Source organism: Triturus cristatus, chromosome 4_1 (assembly GCF_964204655.1).
Source record: "Triturus cristatus chromosome 4_1, aTriCri1.1, whole genome shotgun sequence".
Lineage (NCBI taxonomy): Eukaryota > Metazoa > Chordata > Amphibia > Caudata > Salamandridae > Triturus > Triturus cristatus.
This window is the reverse complement of record NC_140585.1, coordinates 813,138,808-813,161,621: the sequence shown is the minus strand read 5'-3', so window position 1 is coordinate 813,161,621 and position 22,814 is coordinate 813,138,808. Positions and strand designations below refer to the sequence as shown.

At 48.2% G+C, this 22,814-nt stretch overlaps 1 protein-coding gene across 1 annotated transcript in view; it reads right to left on the bottom strand.

Moving 5' to 3' along the window:
• The window catches only part of CAND1 (cullin associated and neddylation dissociated 1), a 346,610-nt gene that overhangs the window by 210,298 nt on the left and 113,498 nt on the right, over positions 1 to 22,814 (bottom strand). Inside the window, exons 5-8 of the mRNA XM_085653462.1 lie at positions 16,567 to 16,823; positions 16,298 to 16,403; positions 14,559 to 14,704; positions 13,972 to 14,264 (exon numbers count right to left, since the gene is read on the bottom strand). Coding sequence (XP_085509588.1) covers positions 13,972 to 14,264; positions 14,559 to 14,704; positions 16,298 to 16,403; positions 16,567 to 16,823 — 802 coding nt within the window. The remainder of the gene's footprint in view (positions 1 to 13,971; positions 14,265 to 14,558; positions 14,705 to 16,297; positions 16,404 to 16,566; positions 16,824 to 22,814) is intronic.

The window sequence follows — 22,814 nt, the reverse complement described above, 5'->3', positions numbered from 1 at the left end:
AATCCAGCCGGGAAAACGAGCCATGCCCCGAGGAGTAGAAAGTATAGCCAGCCTCCATGGGGTGATGGGCCCTCCAAAAGTCTGTCCACCCTGCCATGTGTGCCAGTGGTTTGAGACAGGAGCCGCGCAGTCTCATCCCTGCCCCCCACCATCCTACACTCCCCCAATATCCCCACACCTACACCACCCTGCCCCCAATGCGCACCATCTATCCTGGTCAGGATACATTACATCATTCTAGTCCCCCTCCCCGATGATTGCCAGACCACCCCGCATGGACGTCAACACATCCACTAGTCGATGGACAGAGGATTTGGCGAGTGGTGGAGGGGCATATACGCTGCCTAGGACAATCGATTTCCCTACAGTCCCAGTCACAAACATGTGTCTTCCCCGTGTATCTACCCAGGTCTTCAAGGGCAGGAAGGGGACCCGATGATGGAGAAGGATGGCCACCCCTCAGGAGCCCCGCGTAAAGCCCAAATTAAAGGTGTGTAAATAGCCAAAATGGGCCAAACAAGGAGCCTTACACCCTAGGCGATGTGAATTCTGCACAAACAAAACGTCCGCCTGTATGAGTTTGGCTTGATGGAGCACTGCACCCCTTTTGACCTTGTCCAGGAGCCTTCGTACATTCCAGCTATGTGTAATCGCCCCAGCAGAGCGCTAGCGTTCGCATCAGTCATCTGGGCGCACAATTCGCATGCAACGAGTTATCAGTAGGCAGGGCTTCCAAGCAAAGGGCACCAGAACACCGCATAAGATAGAACGTGAACAAACAAATTTCAACCCCTACCTGACCCCCACACCCCTCAAACCTCAAAACCGATTAAGTGTCTGACGCGGATGGAACCAGGCGGCACCCGCCCCAACAGAAGACAAGCGCCACAGCCGTCTAATGTATCCGCATATTCCCCATCAACAGACAGTCCTTTTGGAAAGCTTGTAACAACTTTCCAAAAGTGCAGCCTTTGTACAATGCCATGGTACCAGGTGTTCAGGCTTGTATAATAGTCCCTCGAGCCCGAACTGGGATCCACACACGGCACAGCCTATTGTTCATTTGCTACTCTTTGGTGGCGTCCGCTATGTCCTCCGTGCAGGGTTTGGATCGCCACAACGACCTAGATCTATGCAGGCGTTTCTCCTTCACCTTTGTAGGTTGCTGGCATAGGCCGTTGAAGGACGAGTCAGAGTCCAGGCGCGGAGGGGTATGGGGCCTCACCAAAAAGGTCTCATCAGTTGTAGTGCTAGTAGCACTCTAATGGTCTGAAACCACGTGATGACCTTTGACTACCATCATTTTAATTGACTTTGGTGTGTTATTTTATCCTAGCCTGAATGTACGTCCTGCATATGCCTCGTTTCTATTGAAGATTTCTTCTCGTAGTTTTGAAGTGGGAGCAGTCACAGTAGAACAGCCTTGCCAAGAACAGAACGTGTGGAAAGGGCATTTGAAAGCTTGAGAGAGAGAGAGGTGTGGAATGTACTTTTTGGTCTCGAAGTGCAGTGTTATGAGCCGTGGTGCACAAATGTGCATTGTGTTGTACATTGGGAAGTATTTCTTACTATTGGCCTGTCATCCTGACTCTACCTTGTTTGAGCTTTTCTGCACACATAGGGCTACAGAGCATTTCACGTTGTTTGGGTTATCAATATTCAAGGTCGCTTTGTTATTGTTGAATTTACCCTCGAAGGCTTTGGTAAGCTTTGTTAAGCTGAAGGCTGGAACATATGAGAATGCAGAAGGAATGTGGGAACTCCTTTTGCACTGGAATACTTGCATGGAAGGTGGTCAATTCCAGTAGGTTTCCTTGGTGCAGAGGGAAAGACTCGAAACTTCTAGTGTGTTTTGAGACTATAAAGTTGAGGATTGTCGACTTAGAAACTGGGATTTTGGAATCCAAATGGGGACGGGCAAGTCCACTTCGGTGCAGCGGAACCCGGGTTGCTGAGGCTCTTATCCCCGGCTGTAAATCCCCCGGTCTGCAGTTGGCTAAGATGCAGTGTTTGCGCCATGTTAAGTGTTAAGATTTTTTTGGGGAAAACATTTCATTAGTCAATTTGCACATATATCGCAGGGCTCTGCACACCAGAGGCATCTGCAGAATCAAGCCAGATAGTACCATGAGAGCAATCGAATTTTTGTAATTGGCATCAGAATGCAGAACAAAAGCATACCAAATAATATAGAACCCCCCCAACTCCCTCCCACGCCCCTCCCCCCCGAAGTCACACCGTGGCCGCATAGTCCTGTCCACAGCAGTCATACAGAAAAACGCAATTCCAGCGCGAGAGCACACACCCTTCCGGCCCCCCTCCCCACCCCAACAACTCCGCAGACCCCCCATATACCTGCAGTTATCCAAACGCATGAGCCTCTACAACTGCTGGGGGCTCCAGCCACAGACCCCGGTAATCCACCCATCTTTTGCATATTTTGTAGTGTTTGCGTGGGCATCCCCTGGCAACAAAAATAGGCTGTTCTAGCCCCATACAAAAATCTAAACCATTCTTCCATGTGGCCATTGAGGGGGCCCGCGGCGCCTTCCACTCCCTGGCAATATTTCGCTTCGCCAAAGTGAGGCCTAGCTTCATGAGATGTTGCTTGTATACGTTACCCCCTATTCCCTCCATCACGTGCAGCAGGGCCGGTCGCGGCGTACGTTGGATCCCCCTTTCCAAAGACCTCCGAGAGGCAGGAAAACACCCCTCTCCAAAAATGATCAAGGGAAATGCACTGCCAGACAGTGTGTAGGAACGTGCCCTCCTCCCGAACACACCGAAGACACTCCGGGGAAGCAATCAAACCCGCTCGCCACAGTCAAGATCTGGTAAAATAGACCCTGTGCAGATACTTAAATTGGACAAGGCGAAGGCGCATCGCTATGGCCGCTCCCCACGGGGCTGCCAGGGCCTCCCTCCAGTCCTCTTCTTCCAGTTCACCTACTTCCTCCTCCCAGTCCCCACGAATCCTCTGAAGCGTAGAGGAGCAATGAGTAACTAGGGATTGGTAGATCCGCGAGATCTTCCTTGTCTCCAGGTCTCCCATAAACACTTTCGCTTCCAGCGGACTGAAGTCCGGTAGGGACTCCAGCCCTTCCAGGCTCGGGGACAGGTTATGGCGAAATTGTAGGTATCGATAGAATTGTGTCTGTGGCATACAAAATTCATTCTGTAGATCCTGGAAAGACTTAAGCGCTGTGTCCCTCATAACATCCCCCAGGGTTTGAAACACCAATATCATCCCATCCCCGGAAGCCCCGCTGGGCAGCCAATTGGGGCAAGCGTCCATTATTCCAAAGAGGAGTCTCCCGAGTCAGAGTATTCCACCACCCCATACGTCGTAACGCCTGCCTCCAAAATCAGGAATACCACTCGTGTGGCCAATGGCAATGCGCCCCGCAACGGCGCTGAATAAAGAATTGTATGCAACGTGTGAGGCCCCATAAGCCGCCGTTGCAGAGCATATGCCGGGTCCCCCCAGTCGCCATACCACTACTCGTTAAGAACCAAGAGATGTGAGGCTTGGTAGTACGAGTGTATGTCAGAGGACGCGAGCCCTACACAGTAGGTGGACAGGAAGCAAGTTCACAACGCAACACGCACCTTTCCCCCGTTCCCATAGAAATTGGCCAAGCGCAGAATTCACCAGTCTGAACCATCTGGGCGGGATTGGGGTGAAGTGTTAAGTTTTGAATATTGCCATTGTGATGTGTGACCAGTGGGTATGATCATTTGAGGGGATTTCTTTGTGATGTGTGAATGAGTCAGAGTGCACATCCAAAGTAATCATTTGATGTATTTAGTGTATATATCTTTCTGATTTCTTGCAGGACGTCCAGTATTATTTGCTGCTTGTTTATTCATTGTTATTATTCATGCATTTAACTGTTGCATTTACCAAGTGTGTTGTTATTGCATATACATATGCATATACATGCACATATACATTTGAATGTTGTTAATTTGGCATCTGGGAAAGCATTTCTGTTAAAGAGCATTGCATAAATAAAACCCCAAGCCTTATTCTAAAAAGAGAGTCTTTGCATTTGGTAAAGAGAAACCCCTTTCTATGTGTTGCTGTATTTTACGTCTCCTGCTTTGTCGTGTTTGGGCAATCGTGAGTGGTGGGATTTTGAGGGCGAGGACAGACATCAGTCCAAGCGAAGAACCCCTCTGGGGTGTCAAAAAACATGAGTTATACAGCATTCGCAGGCGGGCTAGGAACAGGAGCTTTGAGAAGATCTTGAGACCCCTATGACAGGCTTTTGCCACAGTGAAGGATTGGCGTTGCTGCTAAACTAACTTATAGTCTGGATAGATCCTGATCCATTGGGATTCATTTACAGGTTTTCCTAAGATCTTGCTAGTCGGAGGATGGTGTCCCGATCATGGAAATTAAGGATCCTGGCGATGGCTGGCCGGGGGCACCCGGCGGGGGCTTCTTCACCAGGGCTCTGTTCGATGATAAAGCAGGAGGAAAGGGCATCTGGCGGGGACCAATTTAGATATCCACTGGGCGAGAAATTTACCCATGTCCTCACCCTCGTAGCCCTTTAGGAAGTCTACAAAGCGAAGGTTATTTCTTCACGCCTACCCTAGAGCGTCTTCCACGCGAGTCACTGGTTAGGGACACGAGGGACGTAACCCTCTTCTACGCGTCACTGGTTAGGGACTCGAGGGATGTAACCCTCTTCTAGAGTGTAGTGGCCACGTCCTCCACGCCCATGATCCAGGTCTCAGCCTCTGTGATGCGCTCCACGGCACTGCGAAAGTTTTGCCGCAGGAGTGTCAAATCCCAACTCATGGCACCTATCTTGGCATGCAGCATGTCTCTGCACCGTGTAATGGCAGCCAGCAGTGCTGCGTTGTCGGGGGAGGCACCCGGGGTACCACTGGTTTCTGCTTTTGCTGCCCCAGCGAAATGGTCCATCGTGCCTTGCTTTGTTGTAGGACCCGGGTGTTTATCTCTGGTCATCGTTAGCTCCCCGGGGTCCACAATAGTGGAAGAGCTGAGCCCCCAGATCCACCGCAGTTTGAGCCAACGGTAACTGTCAGCCAAGGAAATGGTGTGGAATAGGCTGTCAGGAGTCCTGCGCACCCATCACAGATCACAGCGACGCCCAGCCAGCCAACAGGCCCCAGACAGGCTGGTGAGTGGTATGGGTCGGGAGGAGTTCCCACCCAGCCCGCAAGCTGCACCGGAACCTGGCCCGATGCCTCTAGAGGCAGGTTTTGCTCCACCCCCCAGTGGGGCACTCACCTTAAATTCGGGCTCAGTTGTGGTCCTTCAGACAGGCCCTGCCGAGTGAGCCGGCCAATCCGGTCCTCGGCCCGCCCGCCTCTACAGTAGCGAGTGCCCAAGTCCCCAGGCCGCGCCGCTTGTGTCCAGGAGCACCTACCAGCCGTGTACAAGTCTCCGGCTGGGGCGCAGGCAGCCTGCTTCCGGTCACGCACCCAGGAACACACAGGCCGCAGTGCCCCCGCACACCAATTCTGCAACAACGGTTCCCAGCAGCGCCGTCCTGGGTTCGTTTGCCAGTCACCACCGGGCAGTCCCGATGAGGCCATCGAAGCACATTAGGCCGCACCGCACGGCGCACCCAGACCCGCGCACCACCCGGCCACTCTTTTCTTTATGGGCCGCCGTAGACCATGCTGACACCCAGCCGATGTCGGGGAGAGTCTGGATAAATATAGTTAGCTGGTTTTCCGGCAGGATTTTACAGGTTGTTGACGTGGGCTGAAGGAGCTTGCCTATAGCGCGTCCGCCATGTTGGACCACTAAGCCATGCCCTAAAGTATAACAGATTTTAATGTAGAGCACGAAAAATCAGGAGATGATCAGTTTCTGCACGGTCTTCCCTTACTTACCTCCGACATACACCATGAAGAGATGCTAGTCAACCTGGAACTCTTGTGCAGTAAAGGGAGATCGCCGCGGCTCTTTTTGGATCCAGTCGGTGGAGTCAATCCTCTTCCTTAGAAAGATGCAGCAGAGTTAAAAAGGTAAGCAGGGTGATGAACTGACCTACATGAAAGGGAATGACCACCTTCGAAAGGAAGCTCTGGTGCGAAGGACCCACTTGTCAGGGAAGATGTTGAGGTACGGAGGCTGAAATGACTAAGCCTGGAGCTCACTGACCCTCTGGGCAGATGATATGGCCATCAGTAAGGCGGTTTTGATTGTCAGATGGGATAGTTGTGTAACAGCTTTAAGGGTGCACACTTGAAAGGCGAGTACTAAATTTATGTCCTACTGAGGCATGATAAAAGGGGAAGGAGGGAACATGTGTTGAGACCTTTCAAAAACCTGTGTGAAATAGGCGATCTGAACAGGTATGGCTGATCTGGCAACTGCAAAACTGCTGAGATGGCAGAAAGTTAGCCTTTTAAGGTGAACAAAACAGAGCCCTGCTGGGCAAGAGACAGAATAAACAGAAGTAACTGAGAAAGGAGAGGCAACCTGCTTTTCTGGACACCATGCCAGAAACTTACCCCAACAGCAGGCTTATACAGTCTTAGTGGAGAGAAGCCTGGCTGCCAAGATGACATTACAAAACATCGGGCGGAACGTAGAAAGCTGTCAACTGTTGTAAGAAAGTGGCTCTGTATATACTGTTCCCAAATAGGTACAGTGTGCACAGAGTCCACAGTCTTCAGACGTTTGGCAGAGGCTAAAGTTAGATATAATCTGACTCTCTAAAGGGGTAGCTTGGTCGAGCAGTAAGGCAGTATCAGAGGACAATGTAAAGCATTTGTCGTACACACTCAGTCACAAATGGTCTCACATACTCAAGAACTGAACTCTAGGCCAATGGTTTGTATATAAAAATATATAGTAGTTTTATTTTAGAACCAACAATAGGTATCAAAATATACTTTCTCAGAATGAGATGCTTTGGTTAAATACTTTTCAATAGGCAATAAACTGTTGAATGCAATAGGTACAGTTGTTGCAATGGGCAACACAATTTCAAACACAATTATACATTGAGCTCAATGAGAATTTCTAGTTGAATGCAATAGATTACTTTTTGGATTACTGTTCTTACCACAGGACTGGAACCTAGATTCAGTCCTGGGACATCTCCTGTAAACAGTTGAGTAAAAACGTTTTGGTTACAGTTGTGATTTTTAAGGAATATTATTGTATTTTAAAAGTTGACACTTAGAAACTTTTTCACATAAAATCACCAATGTTTTCCTATGGGAGGAAATTCACTTAGCAGGTAAGTAGGGTTATTATTACTTTTTCTAACTCAGTGTTGGATCCTGGATCCAGCACTGGTGCATCTCCTGTAAACAGTTAAAAGAATGTGTTTTTGTTATACAGGCGATTTTTAACTAATATTTGTAAGTTTGTAAAATCGACACTTAAAACCAGGCAATGTTATCCTACGGAGGAAAATCAAGTTATAGGTAAGTACGGTTGTAATTACTTTTCAGGGTCAGTGCTGGGCACCATGATCCAGCGCTGGGATCTCTCCTGATAACAGGTGAGTAAATTTGTTTTCGTAATTCGGCTGATTTTAGGTGAATATTTTAAAGTTTCAAAACTCGACACTTAGAAGAATTTCCAAGTGAAACCAGTCAATGTTACCCTATGGAAGAAAAGTGAGTTATCGGCTTTTGGGTAAGTACTCAACTGGCAGAGTTAAGGTTCTGGGCATAGAGTCAGAGGTCTCCCAGGGTCAGGTAGGTACAGTTGTTACACCCTCAGCGGCACAGGGGCAGCCGGGTGCAGAGAGATTTAAGCCCAATGTTATCCTATGCCGGGTAGGGGGCCTTTGGTTGTTGGCTGCAGGCAAGCAGGCCACGCGGCTGTGGGAGCTGGGCAACTGGTCACTTGCTCCGGGCAAGTGGGGAAGTAGATTAGGATAGAGGTTGCACTCCCAAGGGACACTCTGGCGGCTGGGTGCAGGGTGCTTTTGAGCCGTCGGGCGCTCAATGGATTTCAATGGAGAAGCTCAAGGACGAACAAAGGCTGCAAGCTTGGGAACGAAGATTCCTCAGGTGCGACCACCACTTCGAGAGTGAAGTTCGGTAGTTGGAGGATAGGTAGGCACCCAGGAGTTGGGCACCGGGGGCCGCTGGGTGCAGGGGTGCCTTTTGGCGTCGGGAAATCTTACCCTCTGCTGGTCGCGGTTGGAGGGGTGACCGGTTCTGAGGCTGCAGGCGTCATCAGGAGCATCGAGGTGGGTCCTTGGGTGCTGGATTCGGGGTCACAGTCGCCGGGGGGACGTCCTTGTGGTCTTTGTCCACTCCGGCACAGGCCAGGCTTGGCGGGTGCAGAGTGTGCAGGGGTCGCGGTTCCTGGCGGATGCCAGGGGTCAGTTACTTGCTTTGAGCAGTACCACTGCTCCTGGGAGTCCCAGTTGGTTAGTCACAAGGCAGTCAGGTCCTCCGGGGATTTTGAGGTTGCTGACCACTGGAGACGCCGGGGTTTAGCAGGAGCAGGTTCAAGGGTTGAAAGGCCTGTAGGGCTGGGGCCAACTCAGTTGGTGTCTTCCTCTTGTTAGCAGCTGCAGGGCAGGTCTTATTTCTTGTTGTTCTTCTTGTTTCGGAATCTGGATCTGAGGAAGGAAGGTTCAGGGTGCCCCTAAATACTACATTTAGGGGCATAACAGGTAGGTAAAGGGCAGGGACCAATGGGTCCCTTCCCTGGGGTGGGTACACCCTCTATCCTGCCACTCTCCTGTGGGAGGGGGGCAGTGGCCTAGTCCTGATTGGGCAGGGCTCCCCCATCTTGATGATGGCGAGAGCACGGAGATGTGCTTCACCTAGCCTCCCTCACCTGAGGGGTGGGGTTGGCAGAGGCTGGCACACCCCTTTTCCTTCCTTGGGGTTTCCCCACCAGTCTTCCCGCCGGAGTGGGGGTCAGAACCAGTGGGGGCCAGTTGCTGAGTACAGCAAGTGGCCTGGAGAAGCTCACAAAGGCGGCACGCCTTTGAAGCTTCCCCTGCCCATCCTGGGGGAGGAGACCTAGCACCTCGCCCAGGATGTGCATTGTTGCAGGCCCAGGAGAGCGGATGGCTTTCTACCCAGGGGTTTAGCAACATCTGCTGTGTGGCAGCCTAGGCAGACCCTCAGACAAGATGTAGATTGTAGGTTAGGTTCAGGGGGCAACTCTAAGTTGCCCTCTGTCGTGCATGGTACATTAAATCCCACACTGGCATCAGTGCGGGTTTAATGTGCTGAGAAGTTTGATACCAAACTTCTCAGTCTTCAGTGTTGCCATCATGGTGCTGGGGAGTTTGTGTTGACGACCTCCCAGCACCATATACTCTTAATGGCAGCACTGCACTTACAGTGCCCAGGAAAGGACCTGGGTACTGTAGGGGCACAGGGCTCATGCACCTGTACCCACACCACTGGCATAGGGCACCCAGCTAGAGGGGTGACTGAGGTATGCCAGGGTAGTGTGTGTTGTGGGTATGGCACACAGGGATGTGTGCCATGTCGACTCTGTTTTGTTCTGCACCCAGACCCTCAGCCTGCAAAGGCAGTGTGTGTGTGTGTGTCAGGGTGCCTAGGGTACCATTTACCAGGGGCTGACATGTGGCCAGAGATGCCAATTAGTTTTAGGCTGTCATGCAGTTTTAGGGAAGGAACACAGGCCCTGGGTACCTGATTGGCAGGAGCCCAGGGCATACTCAGTCAAAGTACATCAGCAATTCAGCATAAAGTGGGGGCATACCATGCAAGAAAGATGGCACTTTCTCACAACTGTCGCCGATCAATCCCTACACGTGAAGGCGGAACGTTGAAAGATTCAGGTGGAGAACCCTCTCCTGTTGCTGCGACAGAAGATTCTGCGGAAGGGGCAGCCTGATCCGAAGACTGATGGCAGTGCTCAACAACTCAGGAAACCAAACTCTGAGCCCAGTCCACAACCACATGGATGACTTAAACCTGGCCGTACCAGATTTTCTTGAGGACTCAGGGCAGGAATATTAAGGGCAGAGATGAGTACAGGAGGCAGAGCTCCATTAGAGACAAAAAGCATTTCAGAGCAAGAGACTGCCTGGGAAACTGAAGGGCGCAAAACTGCTACATTGCGCGTTCTCGGCATTGGTGAACAGATCTAACCAATGCTCTCCCTACTGCTGAAAAAGACTTTGCGCCACCTCTGGATGAAAATGCCATTCATGATCTACTAGGGATCTTCAGCTCAGTTTGTCTGCCCTGGCGTTCAGAGAGTCCACCAGCTGTTGAACCACCAGGGATATGCCCTGATGTTCCAGCCCTTTCCAGAGGCATAGGGCCTCTTGAAAAAGGGTCCATGACCCCACCTTGCTTGTTACAGTACCACATGGCAGTGATATTGTAAGTAAACAGCTGCACTAGCCTTCCCTTGATGGAAAGTAGAAAGACTTCCAATGCCAGCCGGATTGCTCGGAGATACAATAGATTGATGTGGAGTCCAGATTTCCACAGAAGCATCTGATCTCCAACTCTCTCAGTTGCCGCCCTATCCCAGGCATGATGATTGTGTCACTACTGTCAAATCTGTTTGGAGAAGGGAGTGGGGTCTGCTCCGGACCCCATTTTGGTTTGTTAACCACAGCAGAAGATCTTTGGAGTACCCTCTGAGATCTGGATCATGTTGAACAGATTTCCCTGATTCTGCGCCCACTGGAACTTCATGTCCAACTGCAGAGCCCGCATATACCAGTGGCCAAGTGTCACAAGGAGGATGAAGGAGACCATGTGGCACAGCAGCCTGAGCTTCCCCTAAACCTAGGATAAAGGCTGAAACATCGGTATCATATCCTGAATACCCGTTCAGGTGTCTAAGCCTGGATCAGCAACGTGTCCAGAACAGCTCAGATGAAAGGGAGTGTGAGCGAGAGCCAGGTGTGACTTTGGTACGTTGAGAGTGAATCCCAGCAAATGCAGGAGGTCCGCCGTAGTCTGGAGGTGGGAGACAACTGACTGGGATGAGCCAGTCAAGATAGGGGAAGACTAGCACCCCAGAGAAACGCAACCATCGACAGCACCTTGGTGAATACCAAAGGGAAGCTGTTAAGGCCAAAAGGGAGCACGGCAAACTGAAAGTGCTCGTAGATCGCCATGAACGACAGGTAACGACTGTTGGCAGGAAGGATGGGAATGTGAAAGTATGCGTCCTGCAAGTCTAATGCTACCATCCAGTCTCCTGGGTCGAGGTCAGGCAGAACTTGAGAAAACGTTTTGAATTTCTCCTTCCGGAAATAATTGGGGGGGCGCAAGTCTAGGGAGGAACGAAGGCCTCAGTTCTTCTTGGGTACCAGAAAGTAGCAGGAATAACAATCACAACTGACTTCTGGTGTAGGAACCATCTCAAAGGCTCCCCTGGCCATGAGAGGCAAGCTTCATGTCGAAGCAAGGAGAGATGGTCCTCCGTCAGCCTGTCGCAAGTGAGTACCATGGGTGGAGGGGTAGTCATGAAGGGGAATCTGGAGAACTAAGTGGTTGAATGTTGTCTACTTTCAGTGGTGCGAGTAATGTCATATCCTTCCTCCCACCGGTTGCCCAGGATTGTGAGAGGGCAAACTAAAGAGGCTTGGAGGCTGCGGCTGCCGGGGTGGGGAGGTGGCTGGCCCAACCTCTGGCTGCCCGATCCACAGGGTCTGTAGGTACCGCACCGTCTGCCACTCAGAGGCTAGGGAGCTTGCATGCTGTGGTGGCTAGGTGGCTAGAGACGTGGTTGGAAGTCCCTTCCATGGAAACGAAAGGAGCAAAAGGTGGGCTGAGGTAGGTGAGGGGCCATGGAAAGACAAGGACCTGGCAATAACTTTGCAGTCCTTTAAGCGCCGCAGCGCCAAGACTGCATGGTCTCCGAAGAGACGGGAGCCATTAAAGGACATAAAAAGTCAGCCCTCCTTGGTCAGGCAGTGTGCCATAAAGCCACAGGCAAAGAAACCACTACCAAGCGAGTTGGTCGTGTCCAGCTCACATCGGTATGTGAACTTAACTGCGCCTCTTCCGTCAGCCATAGCTTGGTAGAGTATGGCTCGGGCCTCCTCCGGGACCATAGGCAGCACCTGTACAACTGAATACCAGAGTAAATTGTGGTAACGGCCAAAAAGGCACTGGCAGAAGAAAAAGAGTTCTTGCCCAAGGTGTTGAGCCTTTTGGATTCCCTATCCGGTGAAGTGGTAGGGAATGTGCCAGGATTTACTTGGGAAGTGAAGGGCTGGACCACCAAGCTCTTCGGGTTAGGGTGCTGTGTGAGGAAACTGGGATCCCCTAGAGCTGGGCTATGGCAGCGGGCAATTGTCCTGTTCATAGGAGATCCTAGGGCTTGGGCCTGGCCCTGAGCAGGATGTCCGTGAGGGATTCATTAAATGGGAGAAGTGGTTCTGAGGGGGTAACTCCCGGCTGAAGCACCAGAGTCTAGTATTGACTGGCACAGAGGGTAGGCTAAGGTCCAGGATTGCAGCCGCCAACCTCAGCACCGGTAGGAGAGACTAAGCCAGTATCTGGGGGGTTTTCCAGTGCTTAGGCATCTGCCAAATCATCCCATCAGTCCATATTGGAGTCTAGCGGCTAGTATTCTTCAGGGTCCAGTGCCTGTCCCAATCTTTCCAAAGTCCTTGCCCAAAGGATTAGAGCTCCATCCTAAAGGGAATGGCTCCAGTCAGAGTGAGTCAGGTGACAACCCTCCTGCTCCATGTCGGAGTTGGGGATAAAAATAGGGATGGCACAGGGAGCACAGGAAACAGGATCGGCACGGGGGAAGGGTGAGGTGGCTAAACAGTTACCGGTTCAGATCCATCTGCAGATCCAAGGGGCCCAACTGGTGCCAAGGGGGGACCTCGCTGACGGGGAATAGTAGGGGCCCCTCACGAAGCCTCTGGGCAAGGGGGTACTCCAGAGGGGAAGGGCCACCCAAATAGGAGGCGCACTCCCTCATAAATTTCTTGGAACTGGGTGGGGGTCGCTATGGCTCCCAGAAACTCAGGGAGGCGCGGAGACAGCCCAGGTGCAGGCTCAACCATGGATCCAAGCCTCGAGTGATTATGCTTCCTCGTCGGATGACTTTGATGAATAGGGTGAAGTTGAAGACATCTAACTTCTTACTCTTCTCCTTCTTATGGGACTTACCGAAGTGGGATGTCTTAGACGAAGATCGATGGCTCCATGACCGATCCCGGGGCCATTCGCCCGACCAGGATCGAGACCATTGCGGCATCGCACGTGGACAGCCAAAGAGCTTTAGGATCGCTCCCTCAAGGCCTTGGGGTGCATGGCATGATAAAGCGACACAGGTCTTGGAGTCGTGATCACACTTTAGACAACAGAGACGGATGAGGTGTGGGTCCATCACTGACATATGCCTGTGGCAGGCGCTGCAGGGCTGGAATCCAGCCTCTCTCGTTGACATCCCTCCCACAGCAGACCAGTATCAAAAAACATTGACAAAAAGTCAAAAAAGAACAGTCAAAAAAGGGTTTGGGGTAGGTTTCTCAGGATCTGTGCCGACTGTCACATAAAGAAAATAACAGACGTCAGCACACTGGGGTGGCGCCTACATAGGCACCAAGCACTACATTTCCAGCGCGGACGATTCCATTCGGACTCGAACAACATCACCTACTGGAGTGCAGGGGTACTGCTCACAAAAAGGTTCTGGATCTAGTCTGAAACCTGGGGATAATTAAGGTAAGGAATCTGCAACTAGAAGTCTCTATCAGATGCTGCGGTTAGATGCATTCCAGTGACAACAGAGGTTAAAATGATCCAAAGAAATGTACAAATGCTGCATGACCAGTAAGAATCAATGTGTTGTATTTCCAGAGTGACTGGATGAAAAGGTTTCTTTGATACTCGAGAAAATAATGTGTTCGAAGATCTTAACAAAAAGAGTAGCATAAAAATAAACCACAGTGGGGAATTTGAACATGCAAAGACTACTTTATCCATGATTAAGCACAAACCAAGACTTTTACACAATGGAAGCAGGATGATGGGCCAACTGACCTGACTTTGAAGCATGGTCAATGGAGTCTCTCCCTGTTCCATTGCATCAGGGTCGCACAACCAGCTCTGTACAGGTCGGGTCTGCTTCAAAAGGGAAAGGTATGCATGGAAAACGTCAGCTTTCACATTCTCCTCACGTTCTTTGAATCTGCCAATTAAGGCAGGAGAGACTGTTTTGTAAAACTCTGGCAGCATTTCATGTCGGGTGCCAACAACAGCATCCAGGCACTTAGCAGCAGCACGTCTAACTTTCCAGCTCATATCATCATCGTCACTATATTCATCATCACTGCCTGTAACAATAAGGACCAAATATTAGAGGTTTTAAGAGAAAACATATTTTGAGTTTAGTAAAGCTAGGATCTAGCTTTTGAAAAACTGTTAGCACTGCTACTAGGACTGAAAGGATGCACACAGAACAAAAAGAGGGCATTAAATGTAATTTGGTTTGCGGCAAGTAGCAAGTTAGAAAGATCAGGAAAGGTAGCTTTGTAATATAAGGGAGGAATAAACAAAACTGCTGCAAATTAATTAAATGTCCATTTGTGGCACAGATTTACAGACATCAAAATAAAAAATAAATGTACCTTGATCATCGTCATCCGCCCCATCGGCATCCATTGCATTTTCATCCTCATCTTCATCATCATAGTTGTAATTGGGATCATAGGTTAAGTACTTGAGACAAATATTGATAATTGTAGACACATGGGGATACACCTCCTTAGGGCACCTGAAAATATTAACAGGATATGTGCAACAAATGCATTTTGCAAAACAAATAACTCCTGCTAAGGATTTTGAATAATACACGCTCCTGTCATACACTCAAGGAGTACTATTTTTTCCCCCAAACTCGCACACCATATGGAGAGTCACAGGGATTTTTAAATTCCGCATCAGTGGAGTTTTATTGTATAATTACGGGCTTACCATACAAAATTACATAATGCAGTAGTTGGTGCACACCGTCATAAAAAATGTGTTGGTAGCCCAAAAGGATCTACAGACACAGACACACACACAACCCCCCCCCCCCCCTTATCACATAATTTAACTGGTGTATCAGTTCTTCACTGCTGTATTACATGTGTTAAGCTTGTACCCTTGAAGTAAATGTTTTGCTCTAACAGTATTAATGTGTGTCAAAACAACCAGGTACCTAAATAAAAGTGACATAACTTGCCCTTGTTTGAAGCACAATTGAAACATCCGAATTCCATAATTTACTCCTTCAGAGCACAGGAGTTTCATTAATTGTATCTGGCAATACAAAAAGCTTTGGTTCTAAGAACATGAAACATTCAATTGCATAACGACAATACCTATATGCATACCTTATACTGAAGGGACACTTCAGCACTTCTTGCTGTATGCATAATTTCTTGAGATACAATGCAACGTTTTCCTAGAGGCGACGCTAAAGCGCAACTACACAAATCATAAAAAAAGAAGATTGTCCAGGAATATCCAATGTAAATGAGTCTTAGGAACATACCTGGGTGTGACTGGCAATTTCTGAAAATATAAAATCGCCATTTGCAACATTATGTACAGTCTTCTGCTGACTTCTGAATACAAAAAAATAAACAATTCTCGAAATGAGATAATCCCTTTTGCTTGTTCTTTGTGCAAAACTGCATTAGGGCAGGTCAGTGGCTGCTACCTTCTTCACATTTTATGGGGACTTCAGCTATGTAAGCAGAACATTTTGAGCACTACAGTTAAGAATAAAGAAGAACATTCTTCAATGGCCCCTATAAACTAGATTAAGGTTTGGGGTTACTCCCCCTTGCATCTAGGAGAAAGCGTTATGTTCAAGACAAACAAATGTCAGGATGTCATTATTTGTTACAGAATAGCGATGGGTTGTTACATAAAATATATTCGGATAAATGAGACCAATCTACATACTTCTTTAAATGTGTGCATGGAACTTGAAGAGATTTACCAGACTGCCTCTTAGTGTTTCATCCGCATTGCAGTCACACATAAAAGCAGAAAAATAAACTGCAAAATGGTGCAGAAGAGAATCTGTTTCTCAATCAATGCCCTAGAAGGCACACCGAGTTACAAAAATGCAAAAGAGCCAACAGCACCCAAATTGTCAAGTTTTGCAAACAACAACTTGATGAAAGAAGGCAAAGCATTAGAAAAGATATCACAAAGACAAATGTAACAGAAATGTGCATTTTACCACATGCAACGCATTAAACAAAAGAGGAGGTATTCATTTAGAATAAAATTCAATTCAATATGGGGCCACATCAGGTATAAAAAAAAAAAAAAAAACACTACTGAATTAATAGAGGACAATGTAATTTACCTCCTAACAAATGACTCAAAGGCCTGAATGCAGTATTCCCTTAGCTCATCATCGTCTATGTTACAGAATTTAACCACTAATGGTATAATTTTCTCCAGATATTCACCTGCAAAAGAAGAAAAAATGTACAGCTACATCAATCAATGCTGAGAATAATGTAATTTGCAATGAATTGCAATAAACAAGCAATGCGACAATCAATAATCAGGACAAAAAGATTTTTATTTTTTTAAATTAGTTCTTCCTAGTTATTCCATACAACAACTTACCTATTCTATGACCTGCTTGCCTACTAATTGCAGCAATGCTCTGTATGTAGGTCCTAGTGGTCGACATGGAATCATTTTTTGACAGCTCAGTCAATAAATGCTCAATGAGGTCTACAAACACTATGTTGCCGCAGCTCATGACCAAATGACCAAGAGCAATGATGGTTCTTTTCCTCACAGCAAGTCGTGGGCTTGTCAGCTGTGGAAGTAGGCAGGCCAGTATTGATGGATGGAAATTGACCAGCAGTCCTCCTTGTCTACAAAAGAGCAAAACACATATTGAACCAGAGAATGTTACTATTTGGTGGACAAAAACAATACAACAGGCCATTGGTTTTAGAACAATTCAGCAGGTTAATGGTTTCAGGATAGCAGGCAGAGTTTCACTGTGAGGAATTTAATGCTGAGGGTGTATTATTAAAACCAACAGTTACATAATCAAAATAGAAGCAGATTCTCGAATACGGGAATCTTCATTGAATTCATAAACACAGAATCTCTTGCGAGTGCAACTCTGTTGGACTATAGTTCAGCAGTTGATAAAGTAAGGCCCAAAATAAGGGGATAGAACAAGTACTTAATAGAAAAAGTACTGAGTGAACTTTTTAACCACGTCTTGCAGCAGCTCTCAGTTTATTCATCTTTTGCAACGCTTCACAGATCAAACCCTTAGAAAGTAGCAGACTGTGCGTGAACTCTGTAGACCTTGATAAAAGGTGAGAAAGCATGGACACCTAACACCCAGTATGTGAGAAGGATCAGTGAAAATTAAAGGCCACCAATTTTGTTTTTGCTTTATTTATCTTAAGAGCCAGTTTATTACAGAAACCCAAAATCTAAAAAGACATATAATCTCCATCAAGGAATTCGAAATAACTAGAGTGTCATCTGCAAAGAATAGGGTATTATTTCCCTCCTGACAAAGGTTAAGGATTCTTAATACAATCCAGAAGGTGGTCAATCACATTAATAATCTATAGAGTAAATACAATTGGAGCCAGGACCAACAATCCCAGTAGGCTGTGTGAGCAGCAGATATACTGCACACACAGGTCCTCAATATAAATGCATACATCACCAGGCACCAAAAAGACTGCACAAGCCGTGTGTCTAACAAGCACTGGTAAAGCCCATAGTTTTCGCCTACGAGTGCTATTGGCAGGCGAGAGGCATTTGCTTGGTCTATACATATATATATTTTTTTTTAAACTGAAGATAATTTATCTGAGTAGCCAAAATGGTCCACATTCTGCAAACAGGGTCAGTTTTTAAGTTATGAAGATTCAAGCGCAGGGTGGCGCAGAGGGAGCATCAGTGGCAGAGGGGGGCATAGCGGGAGTTGCGTAGAGCATCACAGAGTGGCGCAGAGGGAGTTGCGTAGCGCAGCATAAAGTGACGCATAGAGTGGCACAGAAGGAGTTGTATAGAGTTGCACAGAGGGAGTTGCGTGGAGCATCAGTGGCACAGAGTGGCATAGCGGGTGTTGCGCAGAGCTTCAGAGTGGCACAGAGTTGCCTAGAGCTTCGAAGAGTGACAGGGCATTGCAGAGTGGGGTGCCACAGAGTGCTCCAAAGTACGGCGTAGAGTGCAGTGGCATTAAATACACTTGTTTTTAGTAAAGAGCCTAATGGCGCAGTGACAGAGTGGAGTCTTGCGGTGCAGAATGGAGTGGTGCAGAGTAGAGTGCAGTGGCGTAGAGTAGATTGTTTCAGAGTAGAGAGTGGAGCAGAGTAGAGTGGTGCTGGGTAGAGTAGCATGGTCCATGGTAGAGTCAGAGGTGTAAAGTGGCATATAGTGCAGTGGTGCAGAGTAGATTAAATTAACGTAGAGTGCAGTGACGCAGAGTAGGGTACAATGCAATGCCACAGAGTGCATAAAGTGGCGTCCAGTTGAGTGGTGCAGAGTAGAGTCGTGTAGGGACTGAGAGTTGTGCTTCACCTTGCCTCCAACACCTGATGGGTGGGGTTGGCAAAGGTGGGCCCACCTCTCCTATCTTGGTTTTCCCACCGATTCTCTAGCCCAAAGTGGGGTCAGAACAAGTGGGGGCCAGTTGCTGGGAGCAGTAAATGGCTGGGTCAGCTCATAAACGCGGCAAGCCTTTGAAGCTTCCCCTTTGGGGACCCAGCCCATCCTGGGGAGGATGCCTGGCACCTCTGGCCACGATGTGTTTTGTTTCTACACCCAGAGAGCGGGAGGCTCTCGGCCCAAGAGTCCAGAAACATGTCTGAGGGTGGCAGCTGGCGAGCAGCCAGTCAGCCAGGATACTAGAGTTAGGTCGTTTTTTTAGAGGGCATCTCTAAGATGCCCTTGGTGTGCATTTTTCATGAAATCCCACACTTGCATCAGTGTGGGCTTAATGTGCTGAGAAGTTTGATATCAAACTTCCCAGATTTCAGTAACGCCAGATCATATACTCTTTAAAGCTTTACTGCACTTATAATGTCTTAAGAATAGACTTGGACACTGTAGGGGTACAGGGTTCATGCACCTGTACCCTCGCCAGTGGCATAGTACACCCAGCTAGAAGGGTGGCTGACCTATGCCATAGGAAGTGGGTTGTAGGCATGGCACACAGGGATGTGTGCCATGTCGACTTCACTTTTCTCTGCACCAAAACACGCAGCCTGCAATGGCAGTGTGTGTTAAGGTACAGGACCTCTAAGGGTGGAACAATGAGTGCTGTAGCCTTTAGAGGCCTTCTCTGGTCACAGGGTCCTTGGTAGGTAGGGTACCTTTTACAAGGGACTCACATGTGGCCAGAGAGTTGCCAATTTGGGGGTACACAGTAGAGTTTTAGGGATGGAACATTGGCGCTGGGTACCTGATTGGCAGGAAGCCAGGACACACAATCAAAGAGATCCAACGTCAGGCAAAAAATGGGGGGCAACCATGGAACAAGCATCGGCATAGCCAATTGGTCTCGCTTTTGGGACCTTATAAGTGTTTATCTATGCAACGGTTGATGTTGCAGCAAGGATATTGTGCTGCATAACTCAATACTTATAATGTCCCAAATGCAAGACCTATTGGCTATGAGAATGGATAGCTAATAGGTCTGGCTTTGAAACTACGTGGTTTCTCAAAGCACACTGATTTATCAAAAACAATGGGTGCTGCATCAAAATGGCATTCGTTTACAGTGGGACAGGGGAATGTTCATTGGAAATACTGGTGTGGTGCACAAGGAGAAGAGACAAACTGGGTGGTGTTTTTATACATGGAGCCATCAGCCAGGAGGTGGTGTCATTTCAGGAGACTGCTCAAGAGAATGGTAGTTTCTAGTAAAGGAGAGATTACTAGAAAAATGGCAGATGGCAACAAAGGGGTGTGGTCAGCTGTTTCCTCCATAACAAAGGAATGTCTTCAACTGGGTGCTCAACACAGCTGCCAGATGTTACAGAACAGATGTCTTAAATCATATGCCAAAAAGTCCCACAGTTCCAAAGGCGACAGATATAGGGTCGCTCCATCAAGTCCAGCACCAAGAATGTCACTGCTGGAGTGCTAGCAGGAGAGAAAACCATGTCCAGGGGTTGGGGAGGGGGGGCATGTTGGAGTGGAGAGTGAAGGCTGGGTCACAGCTATATGGCAGCTCCCTTCTAGGGGGCAACTAGGCAGAAAGACATATCACCTTTTCCAGAATGGTGGGAGAAGGTTAGGGTTCCATGACTAGAAGGGAGGAGTTCGCAGCTCTAGGGTTCGTAGTCAAAACATCACATCTCTAGGGCTATTAGGGAACAAGGTAAAAGTTCTGGGTTTATTAAGTTGAAAGTCACAGCTACAGTGTCATTAGGAGCTAAAGTCTTGATTCCATGGCTGTAAGGCTGAAGGCAATAGCTCTGGGTCTTGTAAGGAGAATGCCACAGCTACAGGATTATTGGGAGACAAAACCAAAGTTACAAGGACACAGCTCTGGGGTGAATAAGGAGAAAGCGATAGCTACAAGGCAATTAGGAGCCAAGGTCACAGCTCCATGGATCAGAGGTTAAAGCTCTGGGTCTAGTAAGGAGAGAGTCACAGCTACAGGATTATAATTAGGAGGTAACATCACGATTCCATGGCTGCAATGCTGAAGAGGACAGCTGTGTGGCTAGTTACGGAGAAAGTCTTAGCTAGAAAGCAGTTTGGAGACAGAATCACAGTTCCATGGCTTGAAGGCTGAGGCTTTGGGGACAGTTTTGTAAAAGTCACATCTCTAGGGTAATTAGGAGACAAGGTATAGCTCGGGGGCTTGGAGACTTGAGGTCTGGAGATAGGGTAGAGAAAGTCACAGCTACAGGACAATTAGGTAACGAGATCACAGTTCTGTGGCTGGGATGCCGAAGGTCAGAACTCCTGGGAAACAAGATGAAAATCAGAGCTGGAAGACTTTAGTAGGCAAGGTCAGTGCTACGGGGCCGGGAGGAAGGAGGGCACAGCTCTGGGGTTAGTAAGGAGCAAATCACAGTTACAGAACTGTTGGCCGAAAATGTGACACTTCCCTTGTACGTAGGCTGAAGATCGGCGCTCTGGGACGAGTAAGGAAAAAGTCAAAAGGAAAATTACTTTTGGAGACAAAGACATGGCTACGGGGCTGGGAGGCTGGGAGGCTGAGGTTCACAGCACTGGGGCTAGTAAGGAGAAAGTCACAGTTACATAACTATTAGGAGAAAATGTCACAGCACCGGAAATGACAAGCTGAAGGTCACAGCACCTGGACTAACAGGCTGAAGGTCACTGATCTGGGGCGAGTAAGGAGAAAGTCACAGGTAGAAGACTTTGGAGACAAGGACACGGGTGCGGGGCTGGGAGGCTGAGGTTCACAGCACTGGGGCTAGTAAGGAGAACGTTACAGCTACAGAACTATTAAGAAATATGCCGAGAAAGTAAATGTCATCAAGGCTCTGTTTGGTGTGCGGCGAAAGTAGCACGAATTAACGCGAGACGCGGCGGGGGAGGAGCGTTCAGAGAGCAAGCGAGAGTAAAGACAGATGGCGCCTGATCGGGTGCTGAAAGCTGGCGGCTGCACGCGTGCGTAACCGCAAGCGCTAGGCCAGCAAAAGAGTGGGGTAGCACATTTTAAAGCCCACTACTAAATGTCTTGCAGGGCAGCGCATGCGCTGGCTCAGGCGAGACCTAAAAAGGGGCACTTTCCTACTGGGTGTACCTCTGGCCTTGCTGTGCTCCTTTCTTACAGACCGGATCCAATCTGTCTCCTTTGCAGATTTTACATCCGAGCCCTTCTTGCTACCATGTGGGGTACCACAAGGCTCATCATCTGGCTGCCTTAATCAAGTCTTTTTGGTTGTCAGTCTCCTATGCGGACGACACACAGATTATAGTTTCACTCTCTAATATGGGGCCTAATATGAGGGACACCTGCATGAGTGCAGTGAGCTAATGGATGGACATAAAAATGCCTGAAATTGATTTCTTCTAAGACAGAAGTAATTCAGTTTGGCAATAATGCCTTTATGGTGGCCAAATTAGTAAGCCTCCCTTCTGATGCCGGTTAAGAAGGTTAAAAACCTCAGTGCCTGGGTTGAGAACAGACTAACGTTTAAAGAGCATGTCAATAAAGTCCTCTCTGCATCTTTTTTCTCCCTTTGTATTATGAATAAAATCGCTCAATTTCTGCCATTAAGGACTGTTATTGCATGAGTCTTATTCAGGGTAGACTATTGTAATGGGCAGTACCAAAATCTCCCTGAAAAAACTCTAAAATTGCAAATCCTGCAAAACTCAACAGCCCGGAAGCTTTTGTTGGTCCCTAGATTTAATTCGGCCTCACAAGCTATTAGCAGACTACATTGGTTACCCGTAAAAAAAGCACAGAGTCTTTAAGGGCCTTTGTAATGTCTTTAAGGCACTTCATGGTCTAGGTTCTGCTTATCTGAGAGAAAAGTTCGGATGGTATCAGCCTGGTAGGGCCCTTCACTTCAGCTCTGCCAAAAACAAGGTAGTTACCTCGTGTAAACAGTCCTCCTAGGGAGTTAGGCGCTTTGTCATTTGCACTGCTCGAAATTGGAATGGTCTACCTCAAGAGCTAAAGGCAGCCACTTCCCTACTAGGTTTCAGGAAAGCGCTGTAGACCTGGCTGTTTAGTCACTACTAGCCATTTCTGTTTGCCAAACCATCTGTTACTGTCAGCGCCAAGATACCTCCAGGCATACGTTGCCCTCTACAGATTCAAATGGCTTCAACATTTCAAATTGGACTTCATACATATTTTTGACTAATGATACTAAGTTCCAAGAGGCTTTATGGGA